The following is an 11501-nucleotide window of genomic DNA, read 5'->3' as shown; positions in this document are numbered from 1 at the left end:
TTGTTAATAGCAATTTGCTGTGGAATATGTGCCGATTGGGTCCATTCGTGTCTGTGTCTTCCCGGCCGGGTTCGGGTCCATCTTTCAAATAATTGACGGTCTGCGTCGGTTCCGGGTAGTACATTTTGGACCCACGAATTTTTGGACCCGTGTAGACCTATACCGTGAACCCCTGAAGTGTGTGTTTTTGTCATGTATCTATGTCTAATGTCTCCCCCTGTAGGTATTTTGAAGCGGTGCAGGCTAAAGAACAGCGCAGGCAGCAGAGGCTACGTGTGCACACCAGTTACGACGTGGAGAACGGAGAGTTCTTGTGTCCACTCTGTGAGTGTCTGAGTAACACAGTCATTCCTCTGCTGCCTCTTACAAAGACCAGCTGCAGGTACTGCAACAAACACACAGATGACTTCGACCTCCAGCTGCTAGTTCTTCGTCTTATTTTATTTATTTACTTTATTTTATTTTTTTGATTCTGTAAAATGCTGCACTGGTGACATTTTTGTAGGCCAACCTAGAAGTGAGCGTCACCCTGATTCCCTTGACAAAAACCCAATAGGATTTTTCCATTGGTTTTCTGATTACTGCAGAAAATATGATTAGTGACCAACGAAAGTTTATGATTCTTACAAGTTTTGTTCAACTTTTTTTTTTTCTTTTTTTTTTGTCTTCAAAATGTGTTTACCAGAAGTAAAATATTAAAGTTATAAACATGCTATAAACAATGCTACAACATGGTAGCATGATTTCAATGTCACCACCATTAAGCTTCTGACAGCTCTTTCAATCTTTATATAATAAACATTTTCCCTGAAGGTTTGAGATAGAATAGTTTGCAAGAGTTAATAGAATAGAATAGAATAGAATTAGATTAGAATAGAATAGTTTGCAACAGTGCAAGAGTTACACAATGAGGCTGTATAAGTGGACTAGTGAGTGGATGCGTGCGTTTTCCTGTTCAGGCTGATGTTTATTGGCCTTAAAGAGCAGGTCATATGTTTTTTGTAAAGTGTCCTAATATTGTGTTGGAGTCCCCTACTATAGGTTTAAATGCATTTAAGGTCAGAAAACATTGTAATTTTCCAGAATATACATTTATACATAGGCATTTGTCCATAATTTCGAAACGGTTCGTTCGATTCAGTTCTGAGCGAAATGTCTGTAAACCCCTCCCTTCCATAAGCCTACTCTGCTCTGATTGGTCAGCTGGCCAAGCCTGTTGTGATTGGCACAAAGAGGAGTGCTTGAGCAAGTTAGCAAGCGCTACCATCTGTGTTGCCAAGTCCGCGGTTGTTTTGATGTCCGCGGGTCGAAGCGACCCTAATAACGTCATATTTAGCTTCTGTGAAACCATACAGTTTATAAACCAAAATATGTCTACTGTAATGTCTGACGAACGACAGACAAAAGGTGCTCCGTGTCTTAACTTTTAATTAGAATGCAGAACAGCTGTATCACAGGTGCACCAGTCTAACTCGCTCATCTCTCTCTCTACCGGATCTTTTACTCCCTGCATTAACCCTATGACTGCCGGTGCAGCAAAATAAACACCAATTTCAGAATGATTATAAAGTCTGTGCGCTACACTACATTATTTATTATTAAACGAAGTAATTAGAACAACGACAGTCTACGACACATTCTTAGGAAATAGTGGGTTCACAGTCAGGAATGGGCAGTATTTCAAATACATGTATTTAAAATACATATTTGAAATACAAAATACTATTTTGTATTTAAATACCTTTGAAAAAAATCAAATGTATTTTGTATTTAAATACATTTAATCTTAGTATTTTTGTATTTTCAAAATACATAAAATACTTTTTGCCAATCAACCTCTTAATTAGACTGCTGATTTCCTGTATCAGCTAGTTCAGACATGCCACTTTCATGCATGTGAGCTGCAGCTGTGTGACTCCATCTAGAATTGGGTAATGAAATTTTCTGGATTCCTGTAAGGAAATAACGAATAATACTGCCTTCGTGTGCTATCAAAATTTCCTACTTCCAATTTTAGAAGTCCTGATTACAAGCTTGTCGCATTCAAGTGCTTTGCTGCTGGAAAGAATAGGAATCATGGAGGACGGCAGGTTTTCTGGGAAAATCTTATTAAAGCCAAAATCGTAGATATTTAAGATATTTAATTTTGAATAAAATATAGCATCCCATTCGTTGATAACTATATAAACATTCACAGATCTTTATAGTTAGCTTGTTGATGATTTTGGATTTTCAGTCAAATACATGCTCTTTTGCAGTGTATAAAACATACAAAATACTTGAAATGGTTATTGCACTACTATGTGCATGACTTTAACATTAAAACAAGGTGATATTGATTTTGTGGGAAAAAAGCATACCTATCCCAGCAGCAAATGTTTTCCGCTCCACCATATTTAAAGTTTATGGCCTGCACAACTCAGAAACTTAGGTATAAAAATTATAGTAGAAAGTAGAAAATATAACAAAGGCATTCATGTCCAATTGCCAACTAGAAAAGTCATATTTACAAAAAAAATAAATAAATAAACAATTTGGATAGCCTGTGAAGGCAGCATGAGATAAGGTGAGCTTCGTGTGCTATCAAAATTTCCTACTTCCAATTTCAGAAGTCCTGATTACAAGCTTGTCGCATTCAAGTGCTTTGCTACTGGAAAGAATAGGAATCGTGGAGGACGCCAGGTTTCCTGGGAAAATCTTATTAAAGCCAAAATTGTAGATATTTAAGAGATTTCATTTTGAATAAAATGTAGCATCCCATTCGTTGACAACTATATAAACATTCACAGATCTTTATAGTTAGCTTGTTGATGATTTTGGATTTTGTCAAATACATGCTGTTTTGCTGTGTATAAAACATACAAAATGCTTGAAATTGTTATTGCATTACTATGTGCATGACTTTAACATTAAAACAAGGTGATATTGATTTTGTGGGAAAAAAGCATACCTATCCCAGCAGCAAATGTTTTCCGCTCCACCATATTTAAAGTTTATGGCCTGCACAACTCAGAAACTTATAGTAGAAAGTAGAGGCATTTATGTCTAATTGCCAACTAGAAAAGAAAAAAATAAATTTTCTAAAGAAAAAAAGAAAAAAATAAATAAAAATAAACAATTTGGATAGCCTCTGAAGGCAGCATGAGATAAAGTGAGGATGTCATGGTCGGTCGTACTTGTAGATTAAGGTTAAAATGGAACACCATTCAGATTTGCATTTAGTTGGCAATAGCATAAAGGGAAAAAAGAGCCCTAGCCAGGGGAACATAGCATTAGCACTAGTCAGTCTTGTTAGTTGTTTTTTTTTTTTGGTCAGATTTTTGTTTTATCAACTAGCTAGTCAAATGCGTTCATTAAACTTAAAGCATTACTGCTTGCTATGGCGATATGACAATATATATGTCAGTGATGATATAAAGTGTAAATAGATTGAACTTTTTCTATATCATTTATATATCGTCGTGGTATGCAAATATATCTGTGGCGCTTTTAGTGGGCAGGAGCTATTGACACATCAGAGCGATAAAGAAACATGGATAAATGAGTAATAAGCAGCTTTCTGTGTGTGTACCCCAAGACAAAGATAACAATAATGCTAAAGATATAAAGTTAAAAAAATTGTTCTAAGGGCATACTCACAGTAGGCACAGTTGCCTTGTACTAAAGCCCAAGTGCGATTGTCCTTACGCTAACAGACAGATATCAGAGGATTATTACAGAGGCAACTAAAGTTAATGGTGGAATTTGCAGCTTTACTCACAAACTACAATACCTGTTCATCAATAAGATGAGAACCAGACCCATTATAAATCTAAATGTACTCAAAATTAAATGAATTGAAAAGTGTGATATCCAAGTAGTAATAAAGATTTTTGCTGTCATAATGCATAGCACAAAAAAATAGTAAATTAACTGTTCCATGCTCCGGCATGGTTAGCGATCGCACTACATGTGTACCGCACCAGAGCCCACCTCTTCAAGCGGCCCAGGGCATGGTTAAACAAACCGCACTGGACACGGTACAGAGCAGTCACACTTGTGAAATGAACTGGACTTTGGGGGTCAATCGCGCTCAAGCATGGATCTAGTGTGAGTACATCCTAAGTCTAAGTGAATAGCAGATAGCACACCACAACTATAACCATAACAGCACAAAAAAATGATGAATGATAAAAACATTGACAGCCATTTGGAATCATTTCTGCTTTAAAGAGCTTGAGCATTTAAAGTGACAGATGACACAACTGCATTGTATACTTAGAATACACTAATATAGTTATCTTTATAATTATCGTTCTTGGTGTAAACAGGCCTTAAATGTGTTTCTTCACTGGATGGCCAAATTCACATGTATTTTGTGTATATTCAAAATACAAAATTCTGTATTTGTATTTAAATTCATTTTCCCACACAGTATTTTGTATTTGTATTTAAATACATTTTTCCACACAGTATTTTGTATTTTTATTTTAAATACATTTTGATGTATTTGTGCCCATCTCTGTTCACAGTGAATTATCAGAACTATTTCAGTAAGATCGCGATTTACCTGGAAACCTAAAGCTGCACTAGCTTTACGTCACACATTAGCACAAAAAAAACCTAGATATTTTGAGCACTCAATTGAGAATGTACACAAAGTATCAATCGTACTTGCATGTTGTGGTTCAAAGACGCTTGTTAGTCCAAATAAAGAAGATTAGAAGCCAACAAAGATAAAAGCGTCTTTTCGACATGATGTAAACACACTAACTAGCGGAAGTGTTCGTATTTTGTGGGCAGGCGGGATTATGCAAATGTGTTACCCAGTGACGTAGATCGGTAACAGGCAGAAGATTCGAAAATATAACGACTCGTTAAGGCGATTCTGAGTCGACTCTTTCTTTTGAGAGACATTATCTTTATCATGCACTTTTTTGATTAACAACTTTGCAGACAGTTTACACTGAAGGATAGCTACGTTACAAACTGCAAAAGAGATATTTTTAGCCCCTTGTTAGCAAACACTTTACAAAGATCACAAGGGGGTATTACTGATGTATTTTATGTCGTAGAATAACACATGTAAATATCTTGTGCTTTTGTAACAATAGACCTTATTTTAGCCATTCAGACCAAAAACCCAATTGAAAAAAAACCCATTGACTTTTGGGACAATTAAACAGGAAGTGCTAAAATGCTAACTGGTTTCTATGTTTTGGTGTACTAAATTATGTCATCCCTGCAGCACTCTATTAGTATAATTCGTGTTACGACCGAACTGTAATTTACAAAGCTCTCACAGTGTAGGTAATAGATAATTAGTGCAATTTTGCCAATGTGACTGTACCTCTATTGTATGATTTTTGTCTTGAGGCATTGGATGTATTTGATTGAGTGTTTGTGTTTGTTGCAGCTCTGAACAGCCTGATCTGAGCCAATGGTTGAGCATCATCTCTCAGCAGATGAAAGCTCTGCTCTCTGCTCACAGGAAGGCTGCAGATGCTGAAGGTGTTGATGATATGGATGGTGTTAATGACTGTCCTCCACCTGATGGCTTCAAACTGGACTACAGTCCAAAGTAAACCCACATACAAAACTACCAGTTATTTATAATTCCACCACACAGAAGATTTCTTGTTAAAAATCATCACTAATAAAACACTTGTCTTTCTGTCAGGAACCCGTACTCAAGCACCATAAAGGAGATGTTGACCACGTTTGGGACAGCCACATATAAAGTGGGTCTTAAAGTGCACCCAAATGAGCAGGACCCCCGCGTGCCAATCATGTGCTGGGGCAGCTGTGCCTACACCATTCAATGTATAGGTCAGTGCAAGAAAGTGTCGAACTACAGCGCACATTTCATATAATAATTTATTCAAGTAAAATTTCTTATATAGACAAATATTTTTCTTGCCTTACAGCTGTTTTTTTTTTTCTGTAGTTCATGTAAAATTAGACATTTCTAAACATTTTACTTAGAAAAATGGGTAATGTGGCATAATGATATAGTAATGACATGGTAATAACATGGTAACATTCAAAAGTTATTGTTCAGATACATGGGTTTAGTTCAAAAACATTAAGTTAGGACTGTGTTATATGCTAACTTTCCACTGGGTCCAAATGGAACCAGGGATGCAAAAAATTAATGGAGATTTTTAAAGCATTATGAGGGCTAAAAGTAAATTGAAAAGTACAGTATATTAAGATAGTGTCATCTCATTTCTCACAGAGAGATTGCTGGTGGATGAAGAGAAGCCTTTGTTTGGAAGTTTACCATGCAGACAGGTAATCAGACACATTTGAATGAATTTGCAAGCTTGTAATTTGAATGAAATCAATTATTAGTTTGTCCTATTCAAGTGGCCTCTTAATTCTTTAAATATTCACTCTTGAGTTTGATTGGTTTGGTAACCCAAATGTTTTGTGCATGCAGGACGACTGTTTGAGTTCTCTGACCCGGTTTGGCTCGGCCTGCTGGACCGTCTCCTCTCATACCACTGTACAGAATCACTTTATTAGGCTCTTAGCAGGTAAGAATTAGCTCTACAGTCTCTTAACACAAATAGTTGTTCAGGCATGGATCAAAGATTATGAGAAATCACGACAGCCCTCACCTCATTCATATGAACTTCTGTGTTGATTCAGGCCTTGTTCCTGATCCTCGGGTGGAGAATACGCCATGTATTCTGGACATAGACATGTTTCACTTGCTGGTATGTAAACAAACAGTGTTGTTTCTATGTCTGCTTATACATATCATCAATAGTATTTCTAAGAATTGAATAACTCATAGTGTCAAGTTGACATGTTTTTTTTTTTCCACATATCTTGTTCAATAAGAGTTCACAGCAAGAACTATGTGTAAAAGTGCCTGCTCAGATTTGGCCTGTTGTTTCAGAATGACCTTTGACCTCAGTTAATGTGTGTGACAGGTGAGCTTGGTGCTGTCCCATCCAGCGATTCTCTGTCTAGATTCCTCAGGGCTGAGTGCGGACGCTGCACAACTGCACTTTCTGCATCTCGTCACAGTTGCTCACGTAGTCCAGATCCTCCTAACCTCCGTACCAGGTGAGAACCTCATCCTTCTCCTTCACGAGCAGCCACATGACCATAGAGACTTCATAAATGATTTTGTTGACTCCTGTGTGCCATCAGAGGAGATGCGGATGGAGCAGGAGAGTGGAGGAGCAGAGAGGGAAGAGGAGGAGAATGTGTGTATGCTCTACAACACACTCAGGACGCATCTGGGAAGGTGAAAGCACACACACATCTGCCAGCCACACTGTGACTGACTTTGACTCATATATTTTGTTATATCATTTTGTGACAAAATCAAAGGAAACAAATATAAAATGAATCCCATTTTGCAAACATCAAGATGTTTTGCATTGTTAGCTATGTTCTCATTATTATGCGTAATTGGCTTTGTTTTTTTTTGAGAGAACTGAGATACTTTTGTCCAGTGAAATGCCATTTTGTCTATTAATATGTTGAAGGGATGCGCTTATTGACTGAATCACAAATAATTTTGTGTAAAACGGTAGTAAACAATGCTAAACCCGTCTGATCATACATCTCAAATTTCTCAGTTGGTTTCACTGTTCTGGGGTCATGCTTTCATTTCAGTTCAGCAAAGAGATCAAAAGTGACAGTCAAGACCAAATAAATGCTGTTATTTTTAACTTTCAATTGATCCTAGAATCCTTGACAAAAAATATAATTGTTTCCACAAAAATATTATATGCACCACATTGATAAAAATAATAAATGTTTCTTCAGCAGCAAATCAGAATGATTTCTGAAGGATCATGTGACACTGAAGTAAGGCCTGTCACGATAACAACTTTTTGTTGTGCGATATATTGCCCCAGAAATAATTGCGATAAGCGATACTATTGTAATTTTAAAGACCATTTTATGCCACTGAATATATAATCATAATGTAACAGAATAATAATGCAAGATGGCCTGCACACTTCCAAATGACAACAAACTTTTAATTTTTTAAAATATGTAGATCATGGAAATTAAGTATCAAAATATTAGATACCTTAGAATAAATAGTAAATAAACATTTTCTAACAAAAAGTGCAAAGTAACAAGTACAAAAAAAGAAAAATGCACAAAGAACTGCACTGACCTTCTTTTCTCTGTAAATGAAGGGTGCACACTATTGCTGAAAAACACAATCACTACTTAGCAGTCAGATGTCCGTATGCACAAAGGCAAAGATCACAAGACCATATCTGCAGATAGGGTTGCAAAGGGGTGGAAATTTCCTGAAACTTTCCAAAAATCCCTGGAATATTCCAAAAAAATCCTGGAAAATTTCCAACATTTCTGGAATATTTCCGAAATTTACTAGAAATGTTCCACCTTTTTGCAACCCTATCTGCAGATGAAACTTTTTTTTTTTGTAGAAGTATTTTTTAAATTTGATCTAGCACCTCATGACTACACCACGTTATGTACGAGAAGCTGCAAAAGACACAGGCGCAAGTGGAATATTTTTACATTTTAAAATATATTAAACTAGAAAAGTCATTTCAAAATGAGAATATTTTTACACTTTTTTTTTTTAAATAAACATTTTCAAATAAATCTACCAAAATAAACTACCAAATCGATAATTGATGATAATAATAATAATATATGTCATCTAGTATATAAGTATTGTAATTGACTTCAAAAATGAAGAAGGAAGTTTGGTTTTTAGGGGGACTGTTTCACCCCTACTAGTTTCTAATCTGAAAGCTGTATGCGTTTCAGTGGCCTGCATGAGGTGAGCTCAGGCTGGCATCTGTGGCACTGTGTGAAAGCTGGAATCCTGCCTTATCTGAGGGCAGCCGCTCTCTTCTTCCACTATCTCAACGGAGCTCCAGCACCACCCGAGTTTCATAGTAAATGACTCAAACTTTACACACGTTTTACTGGCTCACTCTCCCTTTTGCTGTATCAGTTCTAATGATGACTGTGTGTTCAGCTCTAGGTGCGGGTGAATGGGAGGCTCTGTGTGGATACCTGTGTCTGCCCTCCAACCTGCTCCAGCTCTACTACAACAATCAGGAGCTCATGGAACCTCTGCTGCACGGGTAACCATCACTATCTAGTAAAGCATCTCTGAAAACTGTTAACATAATGATCAGATGTTAGCTGTGGCATTAATGAATTGTGGTGTGATCCGGTGCTCTGCAGGTGGTGCTCTCATCCAGGTGTGCTGCAGGGTCTTCAGAGCAGCGTGGCTCTCATCAGGTTTGTCCTGCTCCTCAACACTCAAGTGTTCACTGCAGCCGATGTTCAAGTGCTCACCATTCTTCCATTTGCTGTTTTAGGTTTCCTAGAGAGTCCAATCATCTCATAGAGCTGCCAGGCGACTACAGCGCCCTGATTAACCAGGCATCCAGCTTCACGTGAGTCACCTCTGTCTTACGAATCAAATGCGATTACTAACTAAGCCATGCTCTCTACTGAGTCATACATTCCTGGTTCCATGAATCAAATGATCTGTTGATCTTGGTGGCGTCTAGGTGTCCTAAATCTGGTGGGGATAAGTCTCGTGCTCCTACTCTTTGTTTGGTGTGTGGTGCTATGCTGTGCTCCCAGAGCTACTGCTGTCAGACCGAGCTGGAAATACCTTAAAAAACTTGAATAAATAGTAAATAAACATTTTCTAACAAAAAGTGCAAAGTAACAAGTACAAAAAAAGAAAAATGCACAAAGAACTGCACTGACCTTCTTTTCTCTGTAAATGAAGGGTGCACACTATTGCTGAAAAACACAATCACTACTTAGCAGTCAGATGTCCGTATGCACAAAGGCAAAGATCACAAGACCATATCTGCAGATAGGGTTGCAAAGGGGTGGAAATTTCCTGAAACTTTCCAAAAATCCCTGGAATATTCCAAAAAAATCCTGGAAAATTTCCAACATTTCTGGAATATTTCCGAAATTTACTAGAAATGTTCCACCTTTTTGCAACCCTATCTGCAGATGAAACTTTTTTTTTTTGTAGAAGTATTTTTTAAATTTGATCTAGCACCTCATGACTACACCACGTTATGTACGAGAAGCTGCAAAAGACACAGGCGCAAGTGGAATATTTTTACATTTTAAAATATATTAAACTAGAAAAGTCATTTCAAAATGAGAATATTTTTACACTTTTTTTTTTTAAATAAACATTTTCAAATAAATCTACCAAAATAAACTACCAAATCGATAATTGATGATAATAATAATAATATATGTCATCTAGTATATAAGTATTGTAATTGACTTCAAAAATGAAGAAGGAAGTTTGGTTTTTAGGGGGACTGTTTCACCCCTACTAGTTTCTAATCTGAAAGCTGTATGCGTTTCAGTGGCCTGCATGAGGTGAGCTCAGGCTGGCATCTGTGGCACTGTGTGAAAGCTGGAATCCTGCCTTATCTGAGGGCAGCCGCTCTCTTCTTCCACTATCTCAACGGAGCTCCAGCACCACCCGAGTTTCATAGTAAATGACTCAAACTTTACACACGTTTTACTGGCTCACTCTCCCTTTTGCTGTATCAGTTCTAATGATGACTGTGTGTTCAGCTCTAGGTGCGGGTGAATGGGAGGCTCTGTGTGGATACCTGTGTCTGCCCTCCAACCTGCTCCAGCTCTACTACAACAATCAGGAGCTCATGGAACCTCTGCTGCACGGGTAACCATCACTATCTAGTAAAGCATCTCTGAAAACTGTTAACATAATGATCAGATGTTAGCTGTGGCATTAATGAATTGTGGTGTGATCCGGTGCTCTGCAGGTGGTGCTCTCATCCAGGTGTGCTGCAGGGTCTTCAGAGCAGCGTGGCTCTCATCAGGTTTGTCCTGCTCCTCAACACTCAAGTGTTCACTGCAGCCGATGTTCAAGTGCTCACCATTCTTCCATTTGCTGTTTTAGGTTTCCTAGAGAGTCCAATCATCTCATAGAGCTGCCAGGCGACTACAGCGCCCTGATTAACCAGGCATCCAGCTTCACGTGAGTCACCTCTGTCTTACGAATCAAATGCGATTACTAACTAAGCCATGCTCTCTACTGAGTCATACATTCCTGGTTCCATGAATCAAATGATCTGTTGATCTTGGTGGCGTCTAGGTGTCCTAAATCTGGTGGGGATAAGTCTCGTGCTCCTACTCTTTGTTTGGTGTGTGGTGCTATGCTGTGCTCCCAGAGCTACTGCTGTCAGACCGAGCTGGAAGGAGAGGATGTGGGCGCATGCACCGCACATACTTTTGCCTGCGGAGCTGGAGTCGGCATTTTCCTCAGGTTTGTGCAAGCATATGTAGAATCTATGAATATAATTGGCAAGTTATGTAAGGGATAAGGTACAGTTATTATCATTGGGTGACCCTAGGGGTCGGGAACCTGTTTTGACCAAACAGCCATTTTTTAATTATTGGTTAATGCTTTTTTCCAAAAGAGCCATAGCAAAAAATAATACAATATTTTATATATATATATTAGGGCTGCACGATAAATCGCATGCGAT

General features: G+C 37.9%; 1 protein-coding gene across 1 annotated transcript in view; it reads left to right on the top strand.

The window, feature by feature from the left end:
• The window catches only part of LOC107696377 (E3 ubiquitin-protein ligase UBR2-like), a 55983-nt gene that overhangs the window by 41269 nt on the left and 3213 nt on the right, over nucleotides 1-11501 (top strand). Inside the window, exons 32-44 of the mRNA XM_016496677.1 lie at nucleotides 224-382; nucleotides 5396-5560; nucleotides 5660-5808; nucleotides 6218-6273; nucleotides 6422-6518; nucleotides 6634-6701; nucleotides 6921-7056; nucleotides 7144-7240; nucleotides 8758-8888; nucleotides 8972-9080; nucleotides 9184-9240; nucleotides 9321-9398; nucleotides 11108-11278. Coding sequence (XP_016352163.1) covers nucleotides 224-382; nucleotides 5396-5560; nucleotides 5660-5808; nucleotides 6218-6273; nucleotides 6422-6518; nucleotides 6634-6701; nucleotides 6921-7056; nucleotides 7144-7240; nucleotides 8758-8888; nucleotides 8972-9080; nucleotides 9184-9240; nucleotides 9321-9398; nucleotides 11108-11278 — 1473 coding nt within the window. The remainder of the gene's footprint in view (nucleotides 1-223; nucleotides 383-5395; nucleotides 5561-5659; nucleotides 5809-6217; nucleotides 6274-6421; nucleotides 6519-6633; nucleotides 6702-6920; nucleotides 7057-7143; nucleotides 7241-8757; nucleotides 8889-8971; nucleotides 9081-9183; nucleotides 9241-9320; nucleotides 9399-11107; nucleotides 11279-11501) is intronic.

The sequence above is a fragment of the Sinocyclocheilus anshuiensis genome, unplaced genomic scaffold (genome assembly GCF_001515605.1).
Source record: "Sinocyclocheilus anshuiensis isolate Anshui unplaced genomic scaffold, SAMN03320099.WGS_v1.1 scaffold963, whole genome shotgun sequence".
NCBI lineage: Eukaryota > Metazoa > Chordata > Actinopteri > Cypriniformes > Cyprinidae > Sinocyclocheilus > Sinocyclocheilus anshuiensis.
Note: the sequence above shows the minus strand (reverse complement) of the source record. Positions and strands in the feature narration are given on the sequence as shown.